This window comes from Geospiza fortis, unplaced genomic scaffold (assembly GCF_000277835.1).
Source record: "Geospiza fortis unplaced genomic scaffold, GeoFor_1.0 scaffold200, whole genome shotgun sequence".
Lineage (NCBI taxonomy): Eukaryota > Metazoa > Chordata > Aves > Passeriformes > Thraupidae > Geospiza > Geospiza fortis.
In genome coordinates this window covers 74120-93592 of record NW_005054353.1, presented here as the reverse complement: position 1 = coordinate 93592, position 19473 = coordinate 74120, and the positions used below count along the sequence as shown (strand labels likewise).

Here is a 19473-nt window from a genome sequence, read left to right as displayed (position 1 = left end):
AAAAAAAATCCCAAACCACCAAACCAGTCACCTAATTAAACACATCCTAAGCACACTACAAGTCTGTTGTATTTTATATCACAGAAATCAAAACTGCATTTATTCAACCACACCCACAAGATGAGCGCGGCTTTACTGTCTCTATTTTTGCACCCCACTGAGACTATCAAACTCTTCAAGTTCATGATGGATTTTAGATGTAGGACCATTATACAAAGCTGGAAGAATATACTACGCCTACAACAATAAAATATCTTTTAAAATATCTGTGGTTACTTGAGTAATCCATACTTGAGTTTTAAACCAGTAAGTTATTTCATATCACGTTAGATGCTCCAGATATTGTTGATGAATTATCTTTTGCATTTGATCTCCAAACCAGTGTATATTTAGCTAGTTCATTGGTAACAGAAATGTTGAGAAGTTCTTGAAACAAAGTTCAAAGCTTATTGCAAGGTTCAGGACTATTCAAATGTGGACATTTTCAGTCTTTAGGGTTGGGGTTCTGAGAGCCACAAAGCCTACAGGTGCAGGGACACTTTCTGGGGTTGCAAAAGGCATGTGAAATGGAGCATAGCACTGCACCAAGACTTTCTCAGCTGGCCCACCCATAGTGCAGAGCACCTAAACTGCAAGCCACCATTGGGATAAGGGTTCAGAGAACCCCCAAAACCTTTCTGCTCTAGTCTAAAATAATTTTATTCAGCGGGTGATGAACACAAAGTAGCAGTAATGAATACTTATTCAATTTTTTAAGCAACAGATTGCATAATTTTGTTAGCAAAACTACAAAAGAAAACACACTTTAAAAAAAGATATATAAAAATAATTAAGGTACCGTAAAGACACCTGCTGCAACATTGTTCTTCACAATCTCAGAATCTCTCTGTTTTAATGTTCCATGAAATTACATGGGGCTTCATTAGGAAAAGAAAGATGAAATTAAAGAATTTCTGTCCTTTAAAGTAAGGAAGTAGAGAAATTTCTCACACCTAATCTGACACGGCAGTGTATCACCACTTGTACGTGGGCTCTGGCTAATCCGCAGAGCAGAACTAATCCTAGAAGAAGACAAAGCAAATAAAACAATGACCCTAACTAGCACAACTCTTCCAGCCTGTAAATTTGAGTTGCTGTGATAGCTATTGTGCCACAGAGCAAATATGCTTGTCATAATGCTAATATATTAAGAGAAAAAAAAAGCATATAAGCTCAGGAAGAATACTAAGAGAAGCTGACAACTAATTTCAAGTTGAAAGTTTAACCTGTTTGCTTTCACTGAAAGATCCTCAGTCACATCAATAAGTGCAAATAGCATTTGCACAGGCTTACTGCATTCTATGCTTTACTATGCTGTTTTCTTATGAAGTTGGGCTTTACTTTGGTTTTGCTCAAATTAAACCTATATGGTTGAAGGCCTCATTTAAAACTTGGAAAGCAAGGACTGACTGGTGAAAGTGTACAGAAACAGAACAAGGCATTAGTGAGTCCAGCTGCCATGAGTGCCAAGCTGCTGAGTACAGCTTTGAAAATCCTCCTCCAGAATCAATATGATTATCTCCATCACAATCATAATTTCGCAGAAATCAAGGACCAATGTATCTTTTTCTCCATTTGTTAATAAAAACCTGCAAAGGCCTGTTTAAAATTATATACTTTTACAGAAATTTTTAAGGAACTCCAAAAGACACCATGTTTTACATACAATGCAACAAATGCAGATAATTTGATAACAGTGACCAAACTCTACATGCTAAAAAGAAAATACACTTCTATTAGTTTAAATGCTACCCACCATCCTTCTGATATATTGTGTCCATGCTAAAACTAAAAGCAATATTTACAGCTGTATAAATGGAAGTAATTTCAATTTGGATTTAGTTAAAGAAATCAAGCACAAGCACACTCTTCTAAACTTATGTTGCCACATTCAGATACCACCTACAGACTAATGCAAAGGGGCAAAAAGACACAGTGATGATGATGGTTAGCAGCTCAAAGCAAGATTATTATTAAATTATTAGAATTATTTTAATAGAGAGAAGCTAGAATTCAATACATTCATTTAAAAAACCCCTTAATCTCTGCATTGCTATGCTTGCCTTCCACAGGAGAAAAGACATGCTCCCCACATGCAAGTTTTCATCACCAGAATACCATTAGACTATTGGTTCCTTTCAAATACATAAATTGAAGGCTCTTTTTACAGAGCAGATACATAAAAATAAATATTAACATCTATATACATATATATCTACCAACCTACACATAATTAAAAACCTTTCAGGAGCCAAATGCACACTTGCAAAACAGAAAGGCATGCTATAAATTCAAATGACTGCAACAAATACTCAGTAAAACTGGGATTATAAGCCTTACCTAAAAATAACCTGAATGAAAATTTTTTACACTCTGGCCAATATTTATTTTACACTGATATACTCCCTTTACTTTTACATCCTCACTTTAAAACTAACAGGCATCTGATAGTTGTTAAAAAAAAAAAAAGGATGATTTTTCTTGCTTTAAGGCCCATCATTGCAAAATAATTGTGCATGCTTATTGGTTGAATAGTTTCCATTTCCCACTCCTAAAAGAGAAAGAAAATAAAGATGAAAAACTGGTAGGTCTCATTAGTCCTGGGTAGTCTAACCTTAGCCTTAGCTATTATCAGATTCGTCAGAAAAGGCGAAGAAAAAGCACAACCTTTATGGAAATGCAGCCACTGAAATTAGAAAGCATTGAGTGAAGAAGAGAATATTTCCCCTGTCACATATTCATTTCAGGGTCAAAAAGCACACAAGTGAGATTTTAAATAAGTAACTCATTCCAGGGGAGTACAGTCAAGCTGTTTCCAGGCTGACAGACTGCCATTACATCCCACCACTGCCAGCAGGGCTCACTGCTGTGACTCCAAAAGTTTGGAAAAATAGCGTGTAGTAGAGAAGACAACAATAACCACTTAATAATTAGATTCTTGTGCTGTGTATCAAGAGCCCAAGGCTTTTGTGGAATTAGATGAGGCACCCAGTGTCTTTACCACTGTCTATTTTAGTAAATGGAGTGGCCAAACATTCACTCCTTGAAACAGTAGAAGAGCAAGTACACTTTTCCCTATCTCAACGAATTTAAAACACAATGCAAATCAAAAGAAAAAGTGAATAATCTGAAAAAAAGCAGCAAAAGGCAAGGAATAATGCTATTCCTGATGGGGAGATGTAATCAACACTTACATTTTTTTTTTTTCTGCAAAAATGATGCTCTACACCTAAAACTGGGGGGGAAGATACTTTTGCTCAGGTAAATGTAATGAGGGCTGGAGCCAAGGGCCAAACCACAACTCACAGAGCTCAGGGAGGTGAAACCAAAATGGGTCTAGCTGGGGAGGATTGACACAAGCCATGGGCAAAGCAGGGATCCTGCCCATTCCCACAGATGCAGGAGAGCTGGCTCAGCAGGCAGGAGCTCTCATACCTGTTAAATTATTACAGTGTTTCTTAGCACTCTCTTAGCTCAGGCTCCAGGAACCACAGGCAGTCCCTTCCTTCTTGCTCTCTAATTAGAAACCTGAAGTCATTACTCGGGCTAAGGGATAGTGAAATTGTCATTGGGTTGAGTGTACTGAGTGAAAAAGTTTTTAATCAGAGATAATGCTCTCAAAAACAGAACTATATCTCAAAAGCATTATACCCTTAACAAATTTCCTGGCAGCTGTTTGTCTGACTGAAAGAGAGAAGCTGCATGGAAAAGATACAGAAAGCAAATGACATTTTTAACTGTGTGATGATCCCTTCTTCGCCTTAAGCATCCTGAAATAAAAGACATAAATGCTGAGCACTTGGAGGCTTCAACAGCATCCAATGCTTGTGCTTTTAATGATGACTGCACAAGAACATCTGCCCTAAAATCTAGCCAGCAGTGTTGGTGGACAAGAAAAGTACCCACAGTAATTAGGAACTCTAGGAAGAAGCAGGCAGACTAATTAAGTTTTCTCAATGCTTCCCATTTAGCATATCTTAGGGATTTAAAATTAAAGATGTGTATAATTCGGGCTGTTTTCAAGATTGAGATGTTTAAAACTTGTTGATTAGTTTTAGCTGCACAATTAAATCTTTTTCTTAGTTGAAGTCAGAAGGGCTAAAATTGTTCAGGCCAAGAAAACAAGCTGCTGCAGTAGGATGTTGAAGCCCTGACAGGATCAGCCTGTGATCCCCACGCTGCAACTCAGCAAGAGACTGAGATCTGCCCCATCCAACCCGGTCACTTTGATGTTGTTGGTGGTTCCAAGCTCAAGAGAAATGGTGGCTGGAGCACTAATACCAATTTGAATGCTGGCATTGGAAATTCTGTGCAAGTATCTTAGGAACCTCCCTAGTCCTTCTGCATGGTGAAAAAACCCACCTCAAAAACAAATTAAGGTTTTGCCAAAACAAGGGATTTTGGCTATTAGTGATCATCTATTTCTGCAACCTTTGAGCAGTGACAACAAAATGAGGGACCAGCATTGACTGTGTGAGCGCACAGAGCAGCCCACAAGACTGTGCCTCTTTCTCTAGTGGCTGCTACGGATGCAAGGGCCTGGGTCAGGCTGCAAGATGCACCAGCCAATGCCTGGGTGCAATAAAAATCACCATCACAACTGCCCAGCCTTCAGCAGTATTTGTCTACATACTCCCTTCAGCTACACCTGTAGCACACACAGCAGCCCTTAATTCTGCTCTGCAATATAAACGAAAACACAATTAGTTAACAACTGTGTTTTATTATTTTTTAAAATATGTTTCAAACCCATATAGCTGATGTCAGAGTCTCTGTAATTTGGAAATGAAGGGCTGCTGCTGCAATTTATTATCTGCCCACAGATTCAGTTAGCACTTTTAAAGCACAGAACAGAAATAATGCACAAGGAGTCAATAACAGTAATTGGTATCATTAACACTTCCTGCTTGTCTCTGGCTTAAATCTGAAAATCAACTAAAAGATGCTCTTGTTTAAGAGTAGTTATCCTAGAAAGATGAAAGTCCAAGACCTTCCACAGCTCTACACCTGTCACGTCACTTTCCCTCAGCCTCTTCCTTTCCCATCTGCCATACACTACCTTTCTGCTTGAGCCAAGTAGGAAGCTGCAGGTGCCTCTCTGCAGCATGAGAACATTCTATTTACATTATACAAAGGCTCAAAGGAAAGACTTCATCATAATTTACATGCAGCTCTTTATCTAATTCATCTAACACTTTAACTAACTCACAGAACATTCCTGCATCTAAAAGGGTACTGACTGTAACATCTATTGCCAGCCTGGCTACCCAGATTACTTAGCAGCGCTTAGTCTATAGCACTACACAGATCAGAAAACCAGATGAACTGGGGAAAACCTCAAAGATTCAGTCAGCCTATTTCCCTCTCTCTGGCAGAAGCCAATGTTTTGAGAAAAAATGAGGGAAAGGGGTGTCGTCCTTCAGGACACCTGTCCAGCCATCAACAGTTTAAGGACTTTCTGATAGGAGCTTGCCTTCATATCTCTGTGGTGGACAACCTTTGCCAGACCTTTCTCCCATGCAGTATTCCATCCTCATTAAACATGTGTTTGATCTTGGTCTTCAAAACATCTTGTGATGCTGATATCTCCATTCAATTATATCCTGTCCAGAGAAGTGTGTCTTAAAGCTGGTTAGTGCTGATGTTCTGATCCTCTGACTACATTACAAAAGGTGAACAGTTACTCTCTATCATATAACAGTGCTGCTTACATACATCTCTCATATAGTTTTCTTTTTTTTCCCAGGGATTATAATCAATTAGATGGTGGATTTTACCTTAAATTAAATGGTCAATCTGATAAAACCTGGAACTAGACTGGTTCCTGTCTGCATCACAGTCCAGACAGCAGCTTGTATAGGATAAAGATGGGTTTCCTTTGATTAAACTAATAATTTGTAACCCATATTATTTTGCTGCAGTGATACATGATGCAAAAACTGCAGCTTCCTGGAATCCATAGGAGAGGCAGACCATGAAAAGCAGAAGTAGGAAACACTGGGCTTTCCATTTTGTAGCAAATGACATGATTCTGCTTTTCTCTTTTCTCAACTCAAATGAAAAAAGGCACACAAAACTTTTCTCATAAAGTAAAATAAACCAGCAAAAACAAATACTCAAATCATGTATATTTTCTTGACTCAATACATACATGAAATAAAATCATAAAAAATTGATATTTATCATCACTCTATATTTTATCTAGATGCTTATTCTTAGTGAAATATTCACAATTCTGTTATTCTCTATTCTAATTTCATCAAAATAGATCTTGTTTATATAAATAGACACATCTTGGTATCTTTTTTCTTGAACAAAAAAGCTAATCTACTGAGAGAAACTACTTCTGCAATGCATTCTATCTATGAAGAAGCCCCAAAACACACACCTAGGATCAATGTCTTTAATGTCAGGCACCAAAGCACTGTGATCTCCAGATGTTACCAGAATATAGGATGTTCCAGAACCTTGGTGTACATAACAGCCCCCTTTGAACTAACTTTCTGATCCTATAAAATATGTATGGAAGTTCAAAGTTATGTTAATCACTAAGGACACCAGAAGTGAAAAAGGAAATTATGTATACTGCAAGGTTGATCCAAATGGCATGAAAAATATACTCAGAGAGTAAAAAACGGAAGGGTCTTTAGATTGGGGCATCATATGGGTCTGAGACTATTTTCTGTCTTCATTATAGACCAAAGCAATGGAGTGGAGTCTTCCTTCACTGTGAGATGGCACTAATCAGGGACATATGGCAGGGGCACTGAGAGCATGATGAGAATTTGTTAAGTGATGTTCACCAATGAGGTACTTGAAAAGACAACTCAGGATGATGAACAAGAGGTGCAAGCATTAACTACTACACCAAGGAAAAAATCAACTTCACATAAAAACCTGCTGCAATTGGAAATAAGTAACCATGTCTTTGGGTTCACAATGAAAAGAAATAAGAGTTAAAGCTCTTAAATTGCAGCAGGACTAGGGTAGACAGGAGAAAAACCTTAAGCACTAAGAATAGCAGTGGGACAGGCCATCTGGTCTATAATGTTTCCATTACAGTAAGTCTTCAAGTTCAGCTTAAACAAATGTGAAAGAAATGACAGGGACATTGGCAAGACCATGCTGGAATCAAGAATATTTAGAAGTTCTCTAGAAACCTCCTCGCCAGCTCTGTGGTTCTTTGAAATCTCATCTGTTTGTGTGGCTTTCTGAAATAGCTGCTGAACAGACTAGAGATCCTCTTTTTCTGGCAATTGGCTTGACCCATGGCTCCAGCCAAGTTTGGCCTGTGAGGCAGAGGGAAATTCACGATCACTATGCCAAGCGAACCCTGCAAAGAGGAAGTAGACACCAAATTTCTGGAGTAACCTTGTTCTATTTCATGAACAAGAGCTTTACATCAGAAAAATGTCCCACTCCTAAATATTTCACATGAACTGCAATCCATATGCGTGTGGAAAACAGTGCTAAAAGTTATTCCTCTAGGAGTTACCCATTTAAGAAATGTAAGGCAAAGAAATCTTGAAAATCACTTCTGTGATTTCACCACTGATAGCTTTGTTTTTTGTTTCTTCACATGTCTCTCATCAGAGATGGACAACTGAGCACTTTCCTTTCTCAGCCATCAACTCCCATTGTGCTTTGGTTGTTGTTGCTATGGGCTTGGATTTGAGGGGGAAACGGGCAGGCAATTGAGACAGCCCTTGCTTAGGTAAAACCACCCTGCTTTAGAATTCTTCATAATAACCCTTTTCCTCAGAGAATTTAAGTTTTTCTGTCTCTCTAGGTAACAACTCTAAGTTGTTTTCAGTATCTTTCATGAGGTGAGGCGCTTGTGCACATCCCCAGAGGAATTTGGGATAGCGGTAAAATGCCAGTGCTCTAAACTCCCATGTCTTGCTTCTAGGACAGAGTATCTACCCATTGAGAAATCAAGCTGCTCAACTTCTTTCTCTTCCACAATGCCACATTAATGGTTTTCAACTGTTTCCAATTTTAAATCCATAATAATTTTCTAACACACAGACAACTGTGTTTTCCCAACTGACAACAAGTGGATAATCAAGTCCACTGACAACAAACTTGTGCCTCTAGTAGGAGATGAGGTTGTACATTTTTAGGAGTAATCCACAATCTCTCAGGAGTCTGGAGCAGAGTCTGAAAATCCCTAGCTTTCTTTACTTCAGCTTTCTTTAAAAACAACACCAACAACTACAAAAATTCTTCTTTCTCAGAAGGTCATAGCTTGTGTTTAACATAATTGATAGAACTGAACTGCAAAAGGAAAAGTGCCTATTTTCTTTGGTTGATTTCCAAGGCCCCACATGGCAATTGGGACAGAGCTCTGTCATGGGCACTGAAAACAGCTGAGAGCTGTGAACAGACTGGCCCTGATGTATAGTAAATCTTAATTAGGTTTTCTGCCTCTCTGGGTGGGGAATTCCAATAAACTGCTTCTCTTGTTGAGATTCATGCTTTGTCCTTGCAGGGAGATTTGTTTATGTTTATGCCCCTAAAATACATGTATAGGAAGGCTATGTTTCCACCTAGGCTGCTCCTTTCTTTACACTCTACAACATTTGCTCAGGTGAAGCTCTTACGCTAAATAAATAGCTGCAAGGTCTGATGAATCCAGCAGAAAACGGACCAGCTTAATTAGGAAGGTAATGATGACTCCTTCCTCTTTTTGCACCTTATAGACAGAAGGGAACTCACAAGCAGCCCTTGGGTAACTGTTATCATTAGGGAAACTAAGGAACTATAAAGTTTTTGGTGATTATGGCAGATGATGTCAGAGACAGAACAGTAACTCTGTACCTTCTCTCCAATGCAGCCCATGATCCTTTCTTGAGGATTTGCCAAATAGAAAAAACAAATGTATATTCAGTTTCTTTCACACTTAAGTATTCTTCTGTGGTCTGAATTGACCATGTCTGAATTGACTGAAATTGTTACATTAAAACACATATAATACCACTGGAAAGGGATTTATGGGAAAAATAAATTGGTATTCAATGAATTCTGCTCTTCAGAAATTCAGTTGCACTGTAGGCCCAACCTGTAGAATGAGTTTTGAAGACAAACACTTAGAAAGGTTCCAATTCTGTGGTTTATAAATGTTAACAATGTCCTGGAAAGGCTGCCAGTGGAATAATTTTGAACTTGCTCTTTATAAAGAAGATGTCTTTATAAATTATTTCTGAGCTTTGTACTTGTTCAGTTTGGACTACTATCAAAAGCATTCTTCAAAGGCCTCAGACATTTACACCTATAATGTCACCTGCAAATGAAAGTGTGTTGTGTTTGCTGCTTCAGGAAGGAACAAGTTTTCTGATTAATATCTAAAACTCTGTCACTAAAAAGTATTCAGATCCTGAATCAAAATCATACTTGGTTCAAATCTCCAGTGTGCCCTGCACAGTCAGCTGAGATGTTTCTACAGCCTCCTTTCCATGTAAAACTTGTGGAACTTTGGGGAGAAACTTTGGTGAAGTGCTATATTATTTGCTATATTAGTGATAATAAGCAATGAAAGAATACTAAGAAAGTAATTTCTGTAGCTTAAAATTAAAAACTCTCAGGTCTCTGCATGGCAGCAGAATTGGAAAGACGGGGGAAGAGGTACTGGTCATGGTATAGGAAAATGAAGTCAGGGATTACTTAGAGGTACTGGTCATGGTATAGGAAAATGAAGTCAGGGATTACTTAGCCAAATAGGGCAAATAAAAATCAGTGTTGCTCGATGCATTGCTTGGAGGAGCTAGCCAATGCCACTGGGGAGTTGCTATCTATCATCTAGGAAAAGTTGTGGCAATTAGAGGAAGACCCCTATGATTGAAAAAAGGCAAATGTTTTGCCTGTAGTAAAATCGGAAGCAGCAGGATCCAGAAGCGTGTCTAGAGGCAGCCACAAAGCTGATTGGAGGGGTGGAGCACCTCTCCTACAAGGAAAGGCTGAAAGAATCGGGTTTGTTCAGCCTGGAAAAGAGAAACCTTTGGGGCGACATAATTGTGGCCTTACAGTACCTGAAGGTAGCCTACAAGAAAGATGGAGTGGTACTTTCTACTAGAGCATGTAGTGACAGGACAAGGGGGAACAGATTCAGACTGCAATAGAGTAAGTTTAGATTAGATGTCAGGAAGAAATTCTTTACTGTCAGGACCGTGAGGCACTGGCACAGGCTGCCCAGAGAAGTTGTGGGTGTCCCCATCCCTGGAAGTGTTCAAGGGCTCTGAGCAACCTGACCTAGTGAGAAGTGTCCCTGATCAGGGCATAAGGGTTGAAACTTGATGATCTTTAATGTCCCCTTCCACACAAACCATTCTATAATCCTATGATGATTCTATGAACTATAAACTAGAAAAACTCAGTCCCCAGGAAAACTATGGACTCCAGGAGTGGAATAAAAGTGGATGGAAAACAACCTGGATGGCTGGGCCCAAAGGGTCACCATCAACAGTTTGAGGTGGCTGGTTATGAGAGGTGTGATGCCCAGGCGTTCCTGCCAAGTCAGCACCCTGTGCATCCTCAGCAATGATCCAGATGACAGGGGTGGCCTGTGTCTTCCTAAAATCTGTGAAACGAGCAGCTGTGTATGCTGGAAGGCAGAGTTGCTGTTCAGAGAGCTCAAAATCCAGAAGTGGCCTGATGTGGACTTCAGAAAACTCATCAAAGACAAAACCAAACCTGTATTAACCTATGGCCACAGAACTGGTGGGAGGCGCACCAGCAGTTCTGCAGAACAGGAGCTGCTGTGCAAGAGGCACCATCAAAACCTTGTGGCAATGAGGTAATGTAGGGGCCTCTTTGGAAATAGGGCAGCCAACAGGTCCAAGGAAGTGATACTTTCTAAATATTACACTATTTGTGACTCCAGAGCAAGAAAGGTGTGAACAAACTGGCCAGAGGAGACATAACCACGCTGGCTGATCAGTTTGTTCTCATAATTCTTTATCAATCCAATATAGCAATTACATCAGCTGTGCTCTGCTCTAGTTTTAAACTTGACTCCAAACCAATGGAAACTCTAAATAGTTGAGGATGAAGCAAGCCCTGAAGAATCCTGTTAGAAACACTCATCATATGACTTCATATAGGAAAGTACTTGGAGAGCTGCAAGCCAGACCTTAATACATTCAACCTCTGTCTCTCCCAACAAGAGTAGTACACATGTGGTCTTCCTGGAATGCTACTGAATGCTTTATTTTTATTCAGCTTTTAATACTGATGCCATTACAATTTGTTTTCCAGGAATGAAATCTATGAATCCACAGAAATCTCTGCTGTTGTTACTAACAGTTACTACTGCTGTTACTAACATTCTAGGTCATTATATGTTTGGTGAGAAATCTCACAACATTTCCATACCATCAATGTGTCTTATTTTTCATACAGTGAAATTTCTAAATGTAAAAAAATAAATAAATTGCGGAGAGGATCTTATTTTACTTCCTCACTTTTTTCCACTGGCAAACATCTCCAAATTCCTTACAGAACTCTGACTAAACTATTTTTTTATTATTATGTTTTCTTTCTGTTTACTTAATTATTTGCATAAGCTTCACCAAAGCCAAGGACAGTTCTAGGAACAAGGCTTGACTAAGCTGTACTTCCGAAACGCCTATTTAACATGTTAACCCTGAGCTCTGTGTGCTAATGTAGAACACTTGTTTTTTAGGATCAACAAATGGCAAATACTTCCATCTGAAAAAGAATATTCCCACCCACAGAAACAGAATTCAGCTTTCCTAAGCAGCAAACAATAGAGAATTAAGATGTCTCTCAGAGGCACAGCCAGAATAAAAACAACCACACCCTACATCCAAATGAGATCCTCGGCTGGATGTTTTCAGTGTTTCGTTTCTGAGATTAAGTATATTATGATACTGAAAAGGTGAGTTGGAGAAGCAAATTTACTGATGTTTTTTGAGATGTTTAGGAATTGCATATGCTTCCAAGAAGCACCTATTTATTAAAAGGGTCACTTATGCCAACCCATCTCATGTAAGTTTTTGAAGAGTAAGCACCTAAAAGGAAAGAAGAAATATAAACTTAGTGATATTCAGAGGAAGAAGAGTGACAAATAAAGAAGTCCACTAGCCAAAAAGTGCAAGAACCACTACAATTTATGATTTTACTTCAAACACCCCAATTTAAACTTTCATTACTAGATTAATGAGCTTATATAATATTAGTACTGGGTTGAAAGCACTGGAACAGTTTTACTTCTAGAATCCTAAAAGCCAATCAGAAGGTCAGTGTTTCAAACTAATTTATTGAAATATTAGGACAAGATTATTTTAAAGCTGTCTTGCCTAAATTTATTAAAAAACAAATTTTAAGAGCCATGGAATACCAGCTACTTCACCCACGTGCTGTAATTCTTTACTTGTGACCGCCAAGAAAACTTTGCCAAATAAAATGAATCACAGATACCAAAAAGAATACCTAGAAATAAAATAAGAAATTCAACAATGTGTTTAGAAGTTCAGCAATGTATGATAGCATTTTGCAAATATTTTTGGTTTCACAGCTCAAATTTCCTCTGGGATCGGCAAGATAATGATAGTTCTATTTTTGTAACTGTAATTAGGATAATCTAAATGTTGTACAAATGAAACACAAGAGTTTGTGATATTAAAAAAGCTACTCTGAAATGGGTGAGGCTTAAATAAGAAAGAAGCATTTCATTATGAAAATGCTTGTAATATTTACTGGCAGATTCACAGATATTTTAAGGCCAGCAAAAGCCATTACCATCACACCTTCTGAGTAACACATGGCAAAGAATTTCATCTTCTATCTACTGCATCAAGCCCATCCCTTCTGCTTGAATTACCCTGTACTTTTTGAAGGACACCTAAGTCTTCTTTTACATATTCAAAATGACAGAGAATTCACCAACTTTACAACGTTCTTCTAGAGCTCGCTAATGTTATTGGAAGAAGCTTTCATCCACTTTGACTTTGTTTAGACTCAAATAGACTGAATTGCTAATGGGAAATATAATACAAAAGCCCTCTTAAAACTACCAGGAAAATTTGCATTCAGGCACTGTGCCTAATTGCCCAACTCCATCCCTCTCTCCAACAGTATTATCCCACATGCATTTTTGCATGGTCTGTGTCTAGTCTATGTGAAACAAAAATACCCTTGCAAATCTGATGCTTCCTGTTAATGATTAGAAGTAGACAATACTCCATTGTGCCAAAGCAAGACTAAACCAAGCAGAACAAAGGCAGAAGGAATTGTATGTAAAGTATTGTCAAATTTGTCTGGTAGTCTAATAGCACAACTTATAAGAAAACATCATAAATCACAGACTATTCCTTTCATTAAATGATTCTTCTCAAAGACTTTATTAAAAACAGAGAAGGTCATATGAAAGGCTAATATAACTGAGATACTATATTAAACTATGTGCCTTTTAAGGAATTGACCTTCATAAAAAGTTGCAACATATTAAATTTATTTAATTACTCCAGAGTAATTTCTAATTTCAAAAGCCCATTTTATTGGAACAATGATAAATTAGAGAATAGATGAATTATTTTACAGATTAATACACACAGTTCTTTCTGCAATCAAGATTTTAAATGGGTCTAATAGCCTTAGCACTAACAGTAGGTTCCTAAAGTGCCAAGCAATTATAATTGCTCTCTTAGCACACTGGTTTAATTTAGTACCACCCAAGTTGCAAATGATTTGGCTTTTGCAGTGGAACACACTCATTCACCATGATGATAAATATGAATTTATGAATGATAAAATAAGATATTTAAAAGGAAAAGAGTGCCCCAGAAAAAGCAATACCATATTGCTAATTATGAGGCAAAAGTTCTGGTATATCTCAGACTTACTGAGATCAAGACTGAGGTATGACATGCATGTACACCATAAGTCCTTTAGCCCTCATTTCTGCGTGCAACTAGTAGTTTGTGTTGGCACTGTGCTCAACAGATGTCCAGAGCAGCAGGAACTCAGCAAATATAAAAATGTAGTACCTATGGAGTACGTAAAATTACCTAGGTAGTTATAACAGTGTCCCTAAAGTTTAGTTCTGTGAGTAGTGTTCAGGAGTTTTGTCCAGCTTTTTGCTTTTTGCAAGTGAGGAGACATTTGCCTCGAGTTTGTCACTTTGTCAAATACCTGGAGCCCAAATGTGATTTCCTGTGCTAAAATCTCAAATTGCAAGTGACACAAATGCTACCTAGTCAAGTGAAGAAGTTTAATGCCTCCTGTTCAGAGATTTTTACTCCCCTTCTCTCATCTTGTAGGAAGGTTTTGTCAAGTGCAACACCCCTTACCCCTTCAGCATCAAATCCAAGGCTTTTCAGCATTGGCTTATGAAGCCCTAGACTGTACATCTGATATTTCTTCTGGGTTTACTCTTTTGGAAATAAAGAGAAGCTTAAAACTGGATCCAAAGAGCCTGCCCAAGCCTGTGGGCAGCACAAACCAGGTAATCTGACAGGCAGCATTTCAAGCATCACAGTGGAGAATCACTTCTGAACAGTGACACAGCCAAGAATGAACAGAGGTTATTCACTTATAATCTGCGAAAGAGAGTTTGCTCACTTCTTCATGTCCAGCTGGCAACCTCATGTCCAGGAGTTTTCCTGCTATGCTGCTTTCTCAGACATGTCCCTGGCTAACACTGAGCAGAGAGCAGGCTTGGCTCCAGTGTGGCAGCAGGCTTGCACCTGAGTCTGGTGCCACAGGGATGATGGGGACAGGGGTAAGAGAGGGCAGCATGCTCCAGAAAAGGGGTAGATTTAACCTCTTACATAATACAAAAGGAAATAATCAGAGTCAAAATCCAGTGTCTCAGGCCAAAATACAGCATATTTTAGATGAAGGTAATAAAAAAGCACTATGAACATGTAAAAATGAGAGGAATTATATATTATAGCCTTCGTTTGCCACATCTGAATGACTAATAGATAGGGTTAGCAATGAATTTTTGATTTCTGAAGAAACATTAAAATTAAATGGACTACTGGTTTATTAATTTCTGGAAGAACAATTCTTCCTTTTATGCAGTGTAACAAAAAATCAAGTCACTCTGGAGACAGAGAAACACAAACAAATATCAAGGTTCAAAGTGATAGTGTAAAAGGAGCTTCACCTTTAGGCCACTGGTTGATTTTTAAAAGAGGAATTGAAACATGCCTTTGGGGAGTTGTTTGATGTCCTGGGTCAGCTTGATCTCAAATACAGCTTAGTTCCTAACAGACAAGTGTTCCCATTGCCAGCACTGCAGCAACAGATAAACACCCTGACAAGCAGAAAGGAGCATCCTTGAACCAGTTTTCCTGGAAATAATGTGTCACAACAGCCACTGCTTTGCAAAAATACAAAAGCGCCTGTTTTCATCTCCCCAAACACCTAAAGCTGAACTAATGTTTACTGGATTCCAAAATACAAATGAAACCACTTCATCCCCCCCTCTCAGATTCTTGCAGGGAAGGCTGATCCAGACCCAGGGCTGTTACCTTAGGAACTGCTCTAAATCACATTCAAAGCATTTTGGTCATCATCAAGTATCTGTGATCATCAGATACTTCATTTTTTCAACAAGAATATCCCAGCACTGATTTAGCAGGGCTTGCTTAATAATTTTTTAACCCTTTCAGACACTGAGGAAACCTGTTGTGAGAAAGTATGCTAACAAACCAAATAAATAAAGCCAATCAACCTATCTTCTCACTTATATCTGCAAATTCTAGTCAAACTTAATTGGGATTTAGTGTTGCAAAGGAACAGCTTTATGTGCCACTATCTGGATACATCCCTAATTTAAAAAAATATGGAATTGAACACTTTAAAAGATGAGAAAGATAATTGCATAATTATTAAATAAGCAGTCTTAGAATCGATGGTCACCTCAAACTGTAAAACCACATCATAAAATACAACACCACAAACTCCCCCTTTTTTCTGATTTATGCTTAATGAAAAGGCAAAACAAATGTTATACAAATATTTTCAGTAGCTGAAAACTGGCAATCAATGCAAAACCACAACTACAGACATTCCTCACTGCTGGGCTGAACTGTTCTCAAAACAATCCAATGTAAAGGCCACTGACAAATATTTCTGACATTCTGCAGTCACAAAGAATTAGAGTGCTGTGTTTGGTGCAGATCACATTGCTTGCGCTTTAGAGGTATTATTTAGGCTTCAGTCTATGGTTTGCTAAGGACTCTGAACTCATGGCCTCTCTCATCCTAAAATCTCAGAATAATCACTGCTGTTTAGTAGCATTTCATTGCATGTCCATCAAAAATAAACATGCTCAAAATAGCAGAGATTAAGAAGCTACAGTCTCTTTGCCTATCTCAGCTATGAGCAGTTCTGAAAAACACATTTAGTGTTGCCCTCTATGGATCTTTCAGACCAAAAGATGTAGGAGGAGAAAAATATTAAGAGCATCTAATAAGGTGAATCCTGGAATCTAGTTCACACTGAAAAGGGGAAAACTCAGAAGAAATTATGTCAGAAACCATTCTTACCGTTCAAGAAGTACACCATATTTTCTCTCCCTGTTGCAGAAACAAATCCACCAAGTATATTTTCAAGAAAATATTTAAATAAAATTGATGAAGTGTCAACACTTGACTGCTTGTTTAAATTGAACATAATTATAAAAGCCGTTACAGAGTGTTCAATTTGTTTCAATGTTATTATATATCATAAAAGCTCATTCAAGCAGGGAGAATAGTGCGGACAAGGCATGAAGATTAGAAGATGTCTTAGACTTCTCCCTGGAACAGCATGAAATATAATCTAAAGCAGCCAAAATTCTTTTAGTGGAGCTAATTTCTTTTCACTGGAGCTTTATGAAGAAAAGAATCAGTGTTCCTTTATGCTGCAAGAACACTTTGCTATTTGCTTAACAGGAAGTTAAATGAACCAAAGCTACAGACAGAAAAAAAAATCCACCATCAATTAATGTGACAAGTTCTTAATAGGAAAACAAATCAGATTTATTTAAAAACTGAGGACTTGGTTCTGATGTATATGTGTTTTCTCAAGGTTGAGTTTATATTCCCAATGTTTATATTTTTCATAGTTTATGCTTTCTGAGGAGTACAGATGTCCATGGGAGAGGGCTTTTTCCTGCATTGCTCCTGCTGAGTAGCCCAAAGACTAATCAAGAGGACCATGGCAAGCTGTAGCTGCTTATGCTCCAGGTGCACCACAGCTGATGAGAAGTGGTGTGCAAGAGCTCAATACCCACTGCCATCACAAGCACCACTCATATTATCAACTGAAAATAAGGCATTTGAATGTTAAATTTTTCTCTCTTCTTCCATAATCTGTCACATTCAGATGGGAAGCACAAGGCAAGTCCCCAGGGACCCCCTGGAATGATCCCAGCACCTTACCTAGGAAATACTTCTGATACCCTTGCATTTTCTTAACACAGGCTAAGTAGTGAGTTCCTATATTCCACCTAAAACACAGATATGTTGGTCTGAAATTCTGGACCAGACATCTTTTCACAGGCACTTCCAGGCTGCAGAGCATGATGCATGGCCACAGCCTCTCAGTAGTGCTTACAGTCTCTCCAATCAACTCAGCACACCATTGTCACAGCTGCATGCCATGGTACTGAACTAATTCCACTTCACCCAGAGAACAGGACAGAAGCTGAATTCCTAACTGTTTAATAATATCCATGCATCCATACTTCTTGCCCAGTATAGATATTTTGGTTTCAAAATTAGACATCTGTACATTTATCAAAGCAGTCAACTTTATGGTATCTCTGTACACCCTAAGTGAGTGAGAAGCAAGGGGTTCTGACCATAAATAAGAGTAATATATTCAGTGATTCACTCTCTTCCATAAAGTAAAAAACAGCAGTTAATTAAATATTAAAAGATTCTAAGCATATAGTAGTAAGTAGTAAAACTAGTGTGAGAAATGTGCTTGCCTACTTCAGCCATAAAACACAGGAGAAAACCTTAAAATTTAAAAATGATCATAACTTTTTTAATACCACTGTTATGGAACTTTTCTTTCTACTATTATTCAACTGGAAATTTAATAAGGCTTCACTCAGGCTGGCCTCTGGTTGGGATTCTTGTGCTCTGAAAGCCTCTGTGCTAGTGTGGGGGTCTCCTGCATGGACGTGCTGCCAGTGGTGGATCTCTCTCACAGCTTACAAGATTCTTTGCCAACAAGCTGCTCCTCATTTGGAGACAGATAAAATCCTCGAAATAAACCCCTAAAATACTTCAAACATTTCAGAATTTTTCCCCTTTATCACACCCTAATGACTCATAGCTTTTTAAATGTCACATCTCAAAATCATTGCTTCTCCAGCATATAAAACAGAGAGAAAAAGCCCTGAATTTCAAAGTAAAACTAATAATAATTTAAAAATATTTATTCTCTATTGGAGAATTGTCCTCGGACTTGGTTTACTATTTATAAACCACCAGTCTGGGATTAATTATTATAAATCCTTAAAGCCGAAAAGAAGATTTTAGGCATTTTATTCTACGTATAATCTATACCATTATTAAACTGCAGCTCAAATGCACTTTATGTCCTATTTCTGTTGGTCACCTTGTAACATTTATGCATTTTACCTATGGTAAATTTTACTCCCTAGGAGAAAGAATTTCTTAGTACTCTGAAAGCATGGGACCACCCATCTGATGTGGCAGGGCTGAGTGGGAGCAGTGTCTCCTGCCAGGCTCCAGGGACACTCACCAGGCACTCCGTCTCTCATCCAGTAAGCGATGTCTGTTCCATCTGCAGGGTCGAAAACATCCGTAACATTGATGGGCTGCAGCAGAGTCATGATCTCTTTCACAATGTCCCGGGCTTCAGCACTGCCAGAAAAACCCAGTCCAGATGGCTGGAAGGTGCCCGCATCAGACTCCATAACGATATCAAAGTTGGAGATATTTTCCTAAACACATAAGAAAAGGAGGTATTATGCTGTGGTCGTTATTTTAGCTGGCATCATATACTGGATTCTAGGTGTCATTGTGAGGATACCACAACAAATTTGTTTCCAGAAGCAGAGGAATGCTTCCTGTGAAAATGTGTATGTAAGCATAAATGAAGGGACCTATCTTTCTGTATGGAAATGGCTGAAACAGTTCAAATTATATTCTGAGGCACCAATATTATGTAAGACCCACAACATGTCTGGTCTGCTGTTCCCAAATACTTGCTTTCAGACTTCTGAAGTGCCACCTAGAAAGGTAAGCCATCACCACCATATTGCAGTTTTCATTTGCAGCTCTCCCCTTCATCTCAGAGTTGAGACTCTGAAATTCTGTTGCAGTGGAGAGGGTATAAAGTCCTTTGGCTTTAAAACTGGAGGCACCTAAAGCCTTCATAGACTACGAGGAACAGTCTATTTAAAACCCAGCTGCTGCCTGTTCAGAAACACATTATTTTCAATAT

The 19473-nt window shown here is 38.4% G+C and overlaps 1 protein-coding gene across 1 annotated transcript in view; it reads right to left on the bottom strand.

Moving 5' to 3' along the window:
* Nucleotides 1-19473, bottom strand: part of LOC102039986 (carboxypeptidase Q-like) — a gene marked incomplete at its 5' end in the record, with an annotated part of 93678 nt that overhangs the window by 9729 nt on the left and 64476 nt on the right. The window contains one exon of the mRNA XM_005423486.2: nt 18769-18970. Coding sequence (XP_005423543.2) covers nt 18769-18970 — 202 coding nt within the window. The remainder of the gene's footprint in view (nt 1-18768; nt 18971-19473) is intronic.